Genomic DNA, 14727 nt, shown 5'->3' with positions numbered 1-14727 from the left:
GAGGGAGCGGCTGAGGCAGGGAAATGGTGTCAGGAAATTGATGGGATTATAAACCCTTAAGTTGCATAATAGCACTTCTGGGTAGAGAGAGAGAGAAAAAAATAAATAAGAGCCGATAAATCCCCTAGACCCCAATAATCTGCATCCCAGAGTAGTTAAGGAAGTAGCCTTAGAAACCAACCTTGCATTGGTGGTCAAGATTCTTTAGGCACTGGAACAGTCCTATTGATTGGAGTATATCTAATGTAACCCCACTATTTAAAAATAAAAAAAAGTAGAGAGAAGACAAAACTATAGACCGATTTCAACAGGAGAGAAAATGCTGGTTTATTATAAAAGATTTAATAGCAGAGCACTTGGAAAACAGTGACAGGATCAGGCAGAGTCAATATGGACTCACAAAAGGGAAATCGTGCTTGACAAACCCACTGGAATTTCTTTTGAGAATGTAACTAGTGGTTTGATAAGGTGGAGGATCTGGGTTACTTGGGCTGTCGGAAGGCTTTCAATAGAATTCCCACATAAGAGATTAACATGTGAAATTAAAACACGTAGGATTGGGGATAGTGCATGTTCACAGAATCATAGAAGCCCTCCATTGTGGAAGCAGGCCATTTGACCCATCGAGTCCACAACAACCTCCCGACAAACAACTCACCTAAACTCACAGCCCCCCCACCCTATCCCTGTAACCTGCATTCCTCATGGCTAACCCACCTAGCCTCCACATCTCTCAACACTACAGATAATTTAGCATGGCCAATCCACCTAATCCGCACATTTTTGGCCTCTGGGAGGAAACCAGAGCACCCAGGGGAAACCCATGCAGACACAGGGAGAAGGCACAAACTCCACACAGACAACTGTTTGGTAGACAGAGCAAAAAGAGTAGGATTAAACGTGCATTTTTCCAAGTGCCAGTCAGTGACTGATGGGATATCGCAGGTCAGTGCTCAGACACCAGCTATCACAACATAGATTAATGATTTAGATTAGGAAACTATACGTATTATCCCCAAATCTGCAGACAACAGATTATGATTCATTTGTATATAATGCCAGTTAGGCCACAGTATGTGCAGGTTTGGTCACCAGTCTTCAAAGGATGTGACTGCACCAGAGAAGGTGCTAAAGAGATTAGGCTGGAGTGATTCAGCTATGAAAACAGACTAGAGACGATGAGGCTATTTCCTTTAGAATAGAGGAAGCCGAGAGAGGACCTGTTGAGACACACAAAATTTGATAGACATGAATAGGATTGATAGGGAGAAACTGTTTCCCCTTAGTGAAGGGGTCAATAATCGAGGGCACAGTTTGAAAATAAAAAGCAGGAGAATTAGATGAGATTTGAGAAAAAAAAATCACCAGCAGATAGTGGGTATCAGGACTCACTCCCTAAAAAGGGGTAACAGGTGCAGAAACTGTCAAGAATTTATTTAGTTGAGCACTTGAAATGCCATAGTATACAAGGCTACTGGCCAAGTGATGGAAAATGGGATTAGAACCGATGTTTGATGATCAGCAGACGTAACGACTGAAGGGCCCCTTTCCATGATGCAAAAACTCTGACCCCTGGGTTCTGAACAATTTCATCTAAAAATGGATAATGAGTTCAAGAAGTTTAGTATCTTCTCACAAACGCCACCAGTTTGTCATCTGAATTTTCTTTCGTGAAGATAGCAGTGTTGTGGAAAACATTGTGCCAATCCTGTGTACGCACAGATTTCCATCCTGTCTGCATAATGGAATAATTTTGTTATGCTAACAAAGGAAATGTCATCAGATTGTTTCTTATATTTGGGTTCCATTATGAGCCTAAAAAACCCAATGAAATCTTCTACTAGTTGCACTTTAACTGGTTGGTCAAGACTGTTTTTTGCTTGGACTTGCTATTCTAACTGTTTTATCAGCTCTTTACCCACCTAACTTATTTATTATCCCTTTTTAGGCTCCTTATGCTTCCTCACAACTTACTTTCCTGTCTACCTTAGTGTCATCAGCAAGTATACTAATCATACCTTTGGTCCCTTCATCCAAGTTAGCTACTCAAAATTGTAAAACGTTGATGCTCCATTCATCTCTGTGCCACAGCATTTGTTACACCTTGGCGAAAGTGAGTACTGCAGATGCTGGAGATTAGAATCAAGAGTGTGGTGTTGGAAAAGCACAGAAGGTCAGGCAGCATCCGAGGAGCAAACAAATCAATGTGTCAGGCAAATGCCCTTCATTTGTTACATCTTGGCAACTGAATAATAACTCAATTATGCCTACAGGTCATTCTGCTATAACGCACATTCTGTCAACGTGAATTCGCTGTAACGAAACCTACGAAGAGGGGACATTGTTTCTAAAGAGCAAACTTTTAAACATGTGTTGGCTATAGTATATTCATATCACCAATATTTTAAGTGTTATTTCTACAGTGCAATTTTTGTATAGCATGGGGTCGCACAAGAACTCAACTATCACGCTCTGGAAGAACTGCGTATGCTCTATTCACTAGACAATCTTCTAGCCCTCCCTATGTCATACCATAAACTTTTATGTTCTGCAATAACATCTCACGTATCAAATGCCTCTGAAAACTTAAGTCAATTTTCCCCTTTGTCTCAGCACAAGTATTTTCCTCAAATATCTTCAGTAAATCGATTAGACTTAATTTCCTTTCCACAAAATCATGCTGAATTTGCCCAATTACCTTGAATTTTAAAATTGTCCAGCTGTAACATTTTTAATAATAACCTCTAGTATTTCTGGTGATTGTAGAACATAGGTCTGTCTTCTTTGAGGTTAAAGGATATTTTGACTTTTCCCTGTCCAAATCTCTATAACATCACGAGGTTGATTGAAGCTTAAAGCAGTTTCTAACATTAATTCTGTCAGAACAATTACATTTACAACAATTTTACACAAAATGAAATAAAATATACATGGGATTTTATACGGTATTACCTACATAACTTCGTAGTCTTACACATTTCAGGAACACACACAAGTGAAACAGCATTAAATGAATTACATGCTCCCATTGTGATGAATGTAAATACTGCAATTAGCTTCTGTAGAAATTCTCTCATCAAAAAAAACCTTTAAACATTATATCCTGCAAGGTGCAGTAATTACTTTGCTGAATTACTATATTCATAAATTAACATTTTTTTTTAAATTAACTTAAAGTTTAAGGAGATATGCTAACTCCTTCTATTCACCTTAAGCTGAACATTTCTCAAGCTTTCCCTCTGGAACACTGCTGATCCTGTGCAAAAAGGCATTAAAACAAAACTCTTGATATAATAGGCCTGTATTCACCTTTTAATTGACTGACATTAAATCAAGTTAAAACACAAGAACTAGTTATTCAGGCCAGACAGCATAGTCAATGGTAATTACAACTTAGTACACCTCACTCCAAAATGTGCAATGTTTTCAAGGATTTTTCCTGCTAACCAAAAGCATTATAAAATGGAAACTCATCATGATGTCCAAGATTTGTATCTGCTAGGACTTCAACATTGCACGTGAAGGAGTGGAGAAGTACCAACAGCGAATTGTTGATGCCAGAGTTCAATTGCATATTGGCAAACACCACAGTTTTTGTCAATTTCACAATTGTAATAATGATCAACACTGACAGTTTTACCATTTTTGCAATAGAGTTTCATGGCTACCAAGTTTTTTTATTTATCATTGTTGGGACGTGGCATTGCTCACTGGGTCAGCATTTATTGTCCATTCCTTTGAGAAGGTGGTGGTGAAATAGCCTTCTTGAACTGCTGCAGTCCATGTGGCTGTAGGTAGATCCACAAGGCTGGGAGGGAGGGAATTCCAGGAATATGATCCTGTGATAGTGAAGGAATGGCAACATATTTCCAAGTCAGGATAGCAAGTGGTTTGCAGGAGGACTTGCAGGCGGTGGCGTCTACATGTATCTGCTGCCCTTATCCTTCCAGGTGAAAGTGGTCGTTCTTTGAAAGATGGTGTCTCCAGTTTTTTGGCAAATTCCTGCATCGCCTCCAACCATTTCCTGATATCATGATAACTCAATTCTACTAACAATTATTTCTGGAAATATCTCAAAAAATATATTTTACCTTTCCACACGGCAGAATCTTCATCTGAAATTTCTTATTGGCTTCAGTTCTCATATTTTCTAATATTTCTTCACTCTGAAAAATCCAACATCTCTTCTGTGTACTGTTGTTAAACATCTTTGAACATCATTTGGTATTCACTCCTGTTGTCAAATACAAAACAGAACAATATCATAAGTTGTTCAAAAACAGTTTTCACACAGTTTAGAACATGTCACTTCCATCTCTGACAGACAATTTAGCAATGCAAGAACAATGAGAACACATTAGAATGAGTACAGATGAGACTGACAAGGATATTGCTGTCCTACTACATCTAATCGTGGTTATTGGTGGTGGACAAAATGAAGGAGGTACCAACTCTACAAATATCTCCATCTTGAATAATGGAGCAGCTAAAGACAAGGCTCAAGCATATGAAACAATCAGCCAGATATACCGAGTACATTACCCATCTTAGCTCCTCCGGAAGGCTACCAACACAGATGTCAGTCTTCAGTAAACTCAATTGACTCTTCAAGATCAAGAAATGGCTGGAGGTACTAGATACTGCAAAGGTCATGGGCCCTGACAACATGCCAGTAAGAGTACTGAAGATTATGTTTCAAAACCTGGCAATTTCCTAGCCAAGCAGTTCCAATATATATAGAACACTGGCATTTCCTTGGCAATTTGGAAAACTGTCCATCAACAAGGATAAATCCAAACCAGTCAGTCAATTACCACCCCATCAGTCTAATCTCAAACATGAGCAAAAATGATGGCAGAGGTCATCAACAGTGCTATCAAGCAGTACCTGCTGAACAATAACCTGTTCAATGGCACCCAATTTAGATTCTGCCAAGGCCACTAAGTTCATACCTCATTACAGGCTTGACACAAACATGAGAAAAGAGCTGAATGCAAGAGAGGAATTGAGACGGATATGAAGACCACATTTGTCAGAGTGCGGCATTAAATAGCCTGAGCAAAGAAAAAAAAAAATCAATGAATCATGAGGAAATACTTCATTGGTTGGAGTAATACCTCGCACAAATGAAGACAGATGGACTGCTGGAGGTCAGTCATCTCAGCTTGAGGATATCCACTGTAGGATTTCCTCAAGCTAATGTTCTAGGCCCTACTATCTCCAGCTGCTTTACCAGTGACATTCCCTCCATCACAAAGTCAGAAGTGGGGATGTTCACTGATGATCATGCCACATTCAGCAACCTTTGCAACTCCTCAGACACTGAAGCAGTCCATGTCGAGATGCAGCAAGACCTGAACCAAATCTAGGCTTCAGCCGAAAAATGGGAAATAACATTAGTGCCACACAAATGCCAAGCAATGACCATCTACACCAAGAGAGTCTAATAAAAGCCTCTTCACATCCAATAGCATTACCTCACTGAATCTCCACTATCATGGAAGTTATTGTTGACCATAAACTAGACATGTCTAGCCATATATAAACCGAGGCTACAACAGCAGGTCAGAGGCTACAAATCGAGCAACAAGTGACTCAACTCTTGACTTCCATCCACAAATTTCTCCATCTAAAAGCACAAAACAGTGTGTGATGGACAGGTGGCTGGAAGAACAAGCAAGCAAGGCAGCACCAGGAAGTGAAGAAGTCAACATTTTGGATATAACTCTTCTTCAGGAACAGAGGTGGAGATAGAGGAAACTGATGATAAAGGTGGGGGGGGGGTGTGAAAGAGGGTTTTGGGTAGGGAGAAAGGTGGAATGGTAAGGTAGTGATAGGTGAACACAGGTGGTGGATAATACCTGGTGGTTGATGGGAGGAATGAATCCGATTGCGAGCCGGAAGAAAAGGTAAGGCAATATAGAACATAGAACATAGAAGAATACAGCGCAGTACAGGCCCTTCGGCCCTGGATGTTGCGCCGATCCTAGCCCACTATCCTCCATATGCCTATCCAATGCCCGCTTAAATGCCCATAATGAGGGAGAGTCCACCACTGCTACTGGCAGGGCATTCCATGAACTCACGACTCGCTGAGTAAAGAATCTACCCCTAACATCTGTCCTATACCTACCCCCCCTTAATTTAAAGCTATGCCCCCTTGTAATAGCTGACTCCATATGTGGAAAAAGATTCTCACTGTCAACCCTATCTAAACCCCTAATCATCTACTTTACTTTTTCACTACCAGAAAAGGGTTAGAGTTAGGTTTGCATTTTAACACTATTCTAGTTTAACTGCCAATTCTATACTTCGATCTTTTTATAGCTGGGAAACATACTTCATAGAAACCTTTTTTCAAATTTACAGTGATTTCAAAAATAATAAATGTTTATGGCACTGGACTAGCATTCCAGAAAATGAGAGCTCAGACTGTACTGTGACAGTAGATATTACATTGATCTTAAGGTAATTTGTGGTCCATGCCACTCATAGAAGTGTTATAAAATACAATTGTTTTAGTAATACCTTTCATCCAATTTGGCCTTTTATGTGGTTCTTGACACACACTTAAGATCATAGAATAGAGTGTGGGGCTAGAAAAGCACAACAGGACAGGCAGCATCCAAGGAGCAGGAGAATTGACATTTCGGGCAAAAGCCCTTCATCATGAATGGGCTTTTGCCCGTAACATCGACTCTCCTGCTCCTCAGATGCTGCCTGACCTGCTGTGATTTCCAGCATCACACTATCTACTCTAATCTCCAGCATTTGCAGTCCTCATTTTCGCCTAAGTTCATAGTCAGCCATTCACCCCATTAGGTTTGCATCACCCAGATCATGGCTGAACTGATAATCCTCAACTCCACTTTCCTGCTTTATTCCCGTAACCCTGCATTCCCTTACTGATTAAGGATCTGCTTCAGCCTTGAATATACTGAATGACCCAGCTTTGATAGTCCTCTCAATAAAGAATGCCACAGATTTACTTCCTTCCTATGGATTCTTAGTGCCACCAGAACAGCAAGTTGGAGTTATTCACATCTATCGGGAAGAAGGAAAAAACATTTCTTTTTAAGACGATGGAAAACTATTAAATTAGATGTTTGGTGGGATTTGACTGTCCTTACACTTGAAACAATGTTAACAAGCAAAAGCAGTGAGCAATTAGACAGACATTTTACATTCTCTCATATTTCATGAGGACGGATTAGGTAAATTGGACCTGCACTTTCTGGAGTTTAAAAAGAGATTTATTATGATTAAAATGCAAAATCCTGAGAGGATGTTTCCATCTTACTGGTGAATCTAGAATTAATTAGCATAATTGTAGGCGTTGACCAAGACAAATTTCTTCATTCAAAAGAAATTATGTAAACTTTTGGAATTCTCTACCTCAGAGGCTTTGGATTTCAAATCACTGAATATATTCATGGTTGCAATTGATAGAGTCTTCAGCTGAGTCACATAAGGCTACGATAAAAAGTGAAGTTGTAGACCAGACACCATCTTGTTAAATAGTGAAGTAAACATGTGAGGGTACATGACAACATACTTTTCTATTTCTTGTAATTTTTAAAAAAGACTGCTACCTTTGGTCAAGTATTTTTGCTGCATGCTCAACTAAGCAGATTAAAATCAGTAATCATCAAATCTTGACAACATCAGGGTTGATAAGATGCCCAATTTGTTCTACACATCCATGTGTCATATTTTCAGTAGAATAGGTGAAAAAGCAGGTTGCAAGAGGGATACAAACACTTAAAAGAGAGATATTGATAGGTTAATCAGTTGATAGGTTAAAAAGTTGGCAAATGAGGGAAGTAATGTGGGAAAATGTGGAAGTTGTTCATTTTAGAAGGGAGAACAAAAGAATACAGTAATTTAAATGGGGGAAAAATATAACACAAAAGGGTCTCAAGGGTCTTAATGCAACTGTACAAGACACTGATGATATCATATCAGTATTGGTCCCTTTATTTAAGGAAAGTTATCATTTCATTGGACGCAGTTCAGACAATGTTCATCAGGATGATCCCTGGTATGGACGGATTGTGTCATGAGCCAAGAGAGTTTACTCACTGGAACTTAGAAGAATGCAAGGTAATCTCATGGAAACATACAGGATTGTTAAAGGGGCGTTACAGTAAATGCTGAGAGGATGTTCCTCTCATGGGAAAAGTCTAGGACCAGAGGTCATATGCTCAGAGTTAAGGGGTGCCAATTTAAAACTAAGAGGAAGAGGATTTCTTTTTCTCTAAGGAGCTTGATTCTGTTTAGAATTCCTTGCTACAGAGAGCAGTAAGGCCAGAGTACTTGTGTATATTGAAGGTTGAAATATATAGATTCTTGATCAGTAGAAGAATCAAAGTTTATGGAGAAAGAACAGGAAAGTGGACTTGAAGAGTGTAGAATCATAACCCTATTGAATGGCAGAGCAGGCTTGAAGAATGAAGCAGCTTACTCTTGTTTCTATTTCTTGTGGTTTTATGGTGTCAAGATCATTCCAATCTCAGCTGTTTCAATACAGTATTGAGACAGTACTGCACAACTGAGGTACAATCTTGGATGAGATAACTAATCTCATTTGCTCTCAGGTGAACATAAAGAATGGATCCCATGGCACTAATCCCAAATAGAAGGGTAAAGATTTATTTCCTAAAATTACTTTGTTTTTTAAAAACTTGACCAACAATTTTCCACATTATAAGAATAGCCACTTCCGAGCACAATGTTGACTCCCATTTTATAGAACATTTTGAAAGTTCAAGGTTTTGTGCGTGGGAAATCATGTCTCACAAACTTGATTGAGTTTTTTGAAGAAGTAACAAAGAGGATTGATGAGGGCAGAGCGGTAGACGTGATCTATATGGACTTCAGTAAGGTGTTCAACAAAGATTCCCATGGGAGACTGGTTAGCAATGTTAGATCTCACGGAATACAGGGAGAACTAGCCATGTGGATACAAAACTGGCTCAAAGGTAGAAGACTGAGGGTGGTGGTGGAGGGTTGTTTTTCAGACTGGAGGCCTGTGACCAGTGGAGTGCCACAAGGAACGGTGCTGGGTCTCTACTTTTTGTCATTTACGTAAATGGTTTGGATGCGAGCATAAGAGGTACAGTTAGTAAGTTTACAGACGACACCAAAATTGGAGGTGAAGTGGACAGCGAAGAAGGTTGCCTCAGATTACAATAGAATCTTGATCAGATGGGCCAATGGGCCGAGAAGTGGCAGATGGAGTTTAATTCAAATAAATGAGAGGTGCTACATTTTGGGAAAGCAAATCTTAGCAGTACTTATACACTTAACGGTAAGGTCCTAGGGAGTGTTGCTGAACAAAGAGATCTTGGAGTGCATTTTCATAGCTCCTTGAAAGTGTAGTCACAGGTAGATAGGATAGTGAAGGCGGCGTTTGGTATGCTTTCTTTTATTGTTCAGAGTATTGAGTACAGGAGTTGGGAGGTCATGTTTCGGCTGTACAGGACATTGGTTAGGCCACTGTTGGAATATTGCGTGCAATTCTGGTCTCCTTCCTATCGGAAAGATGTTGTGAAACTTGAAAGGGTTCAGAAAAGATTTACAAGGATTTTGCTAGGGCTGGAGGATTTGAGCTATAGGAAGAGGGTGAATAGGCTGGGGCTGTTTTCCCTGAAGCATCGGAGGCTGAGGGGTGACCTTATAGAGGTTTACAAAATTATGAGGGGCATGGATAGAATAAATAGACAAAGTCTTTCCCCTTTGGGTCAGGGAGTCCAGAACTAGAGGGCATAGGTTTAGGGTGAGAGGGGAATGATATAAAAGAGACCTAAGGGGCAACTTTTTCACGCAAAGGGTGGTACATGTAGGGAATCAGCTGCCAGAGGATGTGGTGGAGGCTTGTACAATTGCAACATTTAAGAGGCATTTGGATGGGTGTATGAATAGGAAGAGTTTGGAGGGATATGGGCCGGGTGCTGGCAGGTGGGACTAGATTGGGTTAGGATATCTGGTCAGCATGGACGGGTTGGACCGAAGGGTCTGTTTCCATGCTATACATCTCTATGACTCATTAATTAAAAAGAATATCCAGGTGACCTACTTTTGCCCAGTTTCAGACCAATTTAAAAAGTGTGCAGCATTACCAGAGTAACAACCATTATTTGCAAATATAAATAACAAATTGCATTTATACAGCACCTTTTTATGTAAAAAAACAATCCCAAAGCAATTCATAGGAGCATTACAAAATTTGGCACCAAGCTAGATAATTCAGTGTCCTGGCATATGACCACAGACTTGACCAAACACATTAATTATACAGGCATCTTTTTAAGATGCCATAAGAAGTGACCAATCATTCAATCTCAAACTTTATGTGGAGTTGCAATCTGACAGGCATTTAAAACAAAAGAGTTACAACATATCATTTCTGTCTTCTTTATCAGGCCCATCACTAAATAATCTCATGAACACAATGTGAGAACTTGTGTTTGTCATTATGCAACTTTAACTTACAGCCAAATAAGAACTTTTGAAGTAAACTGTGGATGCTGGACATCTTAATCAAAAACAGAAATTCCTAGCAAAACTCAGCAGGTCTGTCAGCATCTTTGGAAAGAAAACACAGATAATATTGCAAGTCCTGTGACTCTTCACTGGAAGCCAGTTTTTGACATAGAGTCACCAGATTCAAAACATTAACCTTTCTTTCTTTTCACAGCTGCTGCCAGATCTGCTAAGTTTTACCAGCAATTTCTGATTTGTTTAAGCACCTCCGAAGTGTTGTGTAATACTAGGGAAAACAGCAACGAATTTTCACACAGCAAGCTCCCACAAACAGCAATGTGAAAGAAGACCAATTAATTTTAGTGACATTGGGATCCAAGGATAACTACACCATAAATATTAGTCAATGCACCAATATCCAGTCTCCTGTCCTAATATAAGAATGCGAGACAGAATCTTTTGCATCCATCTGAAAAGGCAGATTTAGGCTCAATTGAATATCTCATCCAAAAGACAACTTTTCCAACTACCCCTCAGTATTAAAATGCAGTAGCAGCCGACATTCACGCGCACAGTACATGTCGTAGGACTTGAATTCTCAATCTTTAAATTCAGGACAAGGAAACATTAACAATGCACACTTGCAGGAACAGGAGACCAAACATGAAAGAAGCACAATCGATCTGCAGAACAGTCCAGATGCCACCTGTCGCTCAAGTCGAATCCCACGTCCTCTTTTACGACAACAGGAGTCGAGGGCTTCATTGGGATTCACGGAGCTGCTCACGCATTCAAACTTCATGGTACAGGGAACAGCAGTTAGCTGCTCCATTTCCAAACCACTACTTTACCCCCACTGCACATTGAACCATAATCACTCGCTATGAGAGGCACTCACTTGCACCAATACTAGCAGCCACTAACGTTCACACGCTCCGGGCTCGAGATTCCTTTCCTGTTTCCGCTGTTCAATAGACTCCGCCTCCTAGTGACGTTCGGCGTAGCATTCCTCCAATGGGAAACGATGTTGGTTGAAGGCCATGATATCGCGTGAGGAGAGTCAGCCCGCGATTCCTAACGGTTTGGAACGTTGGAGGCTAGCTGTCAGCTGCTCGAGATCGGGAAGGAACGGCGGAGGTAAACTCAGAGGGACGTGCAATGTCTTATTCTCCAGTTACCGAGCTATGTGACTATGAGAAACAGAAGGCAAATAGAAGGGAAAGAATAATAAGGAACCTGAGGGGCAACATTTTTACACTGAGGGTGGTACGCATATGGAATGAGCTGTCAAGGGAAATGGTTGAGACGTATATTAACAACATTTAAAAGGCATTTGGACAAATACATGGAAAGGTTTGGAAGGATATGGGTCAAGTGCAGGGAAATGGGGTTAGTGTTGATGACATTTTGGTCAGCATGGGCCAGTTTGGGCCAAACGGCCTGTCTGTGTAGTAGGACTGTACGACTCTATAAACTAACCTCTCTTCACCAGTTAGCAGCCTTTGATGGGGTTGACCACACCATTCTCATTCTATGGTCTGCCCGAAACCTGATGGTCTTCCAGATTCCTGATGGCAATGGTGAAAGTCGCTAAGCTGCAAGACACCTTCAGCATCCACACAGGATGACCGGAAAGCTGGCAGGGGAATGTGGAAGCTGAACATGAAATTGTTGACCTTAGAAAACATTGAGGAACCCCTCTTTGAGTCTCCAGCAGACTGGTGGGAAACAGTCAAAGGGAACATCAAGAGGTTCTTCATCCTCAAAGGTATTTAGATGTGGGCTGTCCAAACTCCAGAAAAGAATGCAGAACCTACTCCTGCTGCAGAAAATGGGGATCGATGTTGTGGTTCTGTTCGCCGAGTTGGGAATTTCTGGTGCAGACGTTTCGTCCCTGTATAGGTGACATCCTCAGTGCTTGGGAGTCTCCTGTGAAGCGCTTCTATGATCTTTCCTCTGGCATTTGTAGTGGTTTGAATCTGCCGCTTCCGGTTGTCAGTTCCAGCTGTCTGCTGCAGTGGTCGGTATATAGGGTCCAGGTCAATGTGCTTATTGATTGAATTTGTGGATGAGTGCCAAGCCTCTAGGAATTCCCTGGCTGATCTCTGTTTGGCTTGGCCTATAATAGTAGTGTTGTCCCAGTCGAACTTCATAGCAGACGCAGTAATGCAAAGATTAGAACAAACAGTCTTACCGCAAATTCAACCCAAACTCTGGGTCAGATATGTGGATGACACCTTTGTAATCATTAAAAACACAGAAATAGAGAACACACACCGGATCATCAACGCCACACTCACAGGAATCCGATTCACTAGAGAGGAAGAAAAGGACAACCAACTCCCATTCCTAGACGTGATGGTACAGAGAACACCGAATGGAGAATTCACCACAAAGGTATACAGGAAAGCCATACACACAGACCAAGTCCTAAACTACGAAAGCAACCACCCCAACACACACAAAAGAACTTGCATCAAGACACTATTCAAAAGGGCCACAACACACTGCAGTACACCAGAACTGCAAAAAGAGGAAGAAGAACACCTATACAATATATTCGCCAAAAACGGATATCCGCGCAATTTCATCAACAGATGCCTAAGGGAAAGATAACGGAATGAGGACATGCCGCAACCCAAAGGACTAGCCACACTACCATACATCAAGAGCATTTCCGAACTGACAGCCAGACTACTGCGACCACTAGGACTCATAACAGCACACAAACCAACAGCCACTCTCAGACAACACCTCACCAGAACGAAGGACCCAATAACCAGCATGAGCAAAAGCAATTTAGTGTACATACTCCCATGCAAGGACTGCACAAAACACTACAAAGGACAAACAGGAAGACAGCTAACGATCCGTATCTATGAACACCAACTAGCCAAGAAACGACACGACCAGCTATCCTTAGTAGCCACACACGCAGATGATAAGCAACATGAATTCGACTGGGACAACACTACTATTATAGGACAAGCCAAACAGAGAACAGCCAGGGAATTCTTAGAGGCATGGCACTCATACAGATTCAATCAATCAATAAGCACATCGACCTGGACCCAATATACCGACTGCAACGGACAGCTGGAACTGACAACCAGAAGCGGCAGATTCAAACCACTACAAATGCCGGAGGAAACATCACAGAAGCGCTTCACAGGAGGCTCCCAAGCATTGAGGATGTCACCTAGACAGGGGACGAAACGTCTGCACCAGAAATTCCCAGCTCGGCGAACAGAACCACAACAACGAGCACCTGAGCTACAAATCTTCGCACAAACTTTGAATGGGGATCGATGCCATGGAGGATCTCTAGGAGGTGAAGACATTGGTTAGGCTATTTTTGAAATATTGTGTGTAATTCTGGTCTCCCTCCTATAGGAAAGAAGTTGTGAAATTTGGAAGGGTTCAGAAAAGAATTACAAGGATGTTGCCAGGGTTAGAGAGTTTGAGCTATACGGAGATACTGAAAAGGCTGGGGCTCTTTTCCCTGGAGCGTCGGAAGCTGAGGGGTGACCTTATAGAAGTTTATAAAATCATAAGGGGCATGGATTGGACAAGTAGACAAGGTCTTTTCCTTAGGTTGGGGGAGTTCCAGACCTAGAGGACATAAGTTTAGGATGAGATGGGAAAGACTGAAAAGGGACCTAAGGGGCAACCTTTTCACGCAGAGGTGGTGCATGTATGGAATGAGCTGCCAAAAGAAATGGTGAATGCTGGCACAATTACAACATTTAAAAGGCATCTGGATACGTATATGAATAGGAAGGATTTAGAGGGATCTGGGCCAAGTGCTGGCAAATTGGACTAGATTAATTTAAGATATCTGATCAACATGGATGAGTTTGACCGAACGGTCTGTTTCCATGTTGTACGTCTCGATGATTCTATAACTGAAGCCTCGGAGACCTCCAAGATAATCTTCCAATCCAGGGTCTATCCCACAGTACAAGATGAGATGTGCTCGCATTTCTTCTTCCAGAATATGCGCAGGGAGAGCTCTGTGTTCAACAGTCTGAAGGAAAAATATGGATAGATAACATCGTCTCAGGCTAACATACTGAGGATCAGCAAATCATTCCATCCCAGTCTGTATGATATGAAGCCCATAGACAGTACAGGCTCCCAGTCATTCCTGTCATCTATCATGGAGGTCTTAGCCATTATCTCTGATGAGCTGACGAAAGCCCTCAAGTCATTAAAAAGGAATAAAACTCCCAGAAGTGATGG

General features: G+C 41.3%; 1 protein-coding gene across 3 annotated transcripts in view; it reads right to left on the bottom strand.

Moving 5' to 3' along the window:
• Nucleotides 1-11465, bottom strand: part of ccnh (cyclin H) — a 44059-nt gene extending 32594 nt beyond the window's left edge. For 2 of the 3 annotated variants that reach the window (XM_043708663.2, XM_087999612.1), the window contains exons 1-2: nt 11384-11465; nt 4092-4234 (exon numbers count right to left, since the gene is read on the bottom strand). In XM_043708663.2, coding sequence (XP_043564598.2) covers nt 4092-4208 — 117 coding nt within the window. In that variant the 5' untranslated portion in view covers nt 4209-4234; nt 11384-11465. Of the gene's footprint in view, nt 1-4091; nt 4235-11191; nt 11338-11383 lie in introns of those variants that run through there. The other variant, XM_043708657.2, reaches the window with a different exon arrangement.
• Between the last annotated feature and the right edge of the window lie 3262 nt (nt 11466-14727).

The sequence above is a fragment of the Chiloscyllium plagiosum genome, unplaced genomic scaffold, assembly GCF_037043375.1.
Source record: "Chiloscyllium plagiosum isolate Xiang-an unplaced genomic scaffold, Cpla_swu_hap1 HiC_scaffold_2, whole genome shotgun sequence".
Classification (NCBI taxonomy): domain Eukaryota; kingdom Metazoa; phylum Chordata; class Chondrichthyes; order Orectolobiformes; family Hemiscylliidae; genus Chiloscyllium; species Chiloscyllium plagiosum.
The sequence above is the reverse complement of the archived record's forward strand: the minus strand, read 5'-3'. Positions and strand labels throughout refer to the sequence as shown.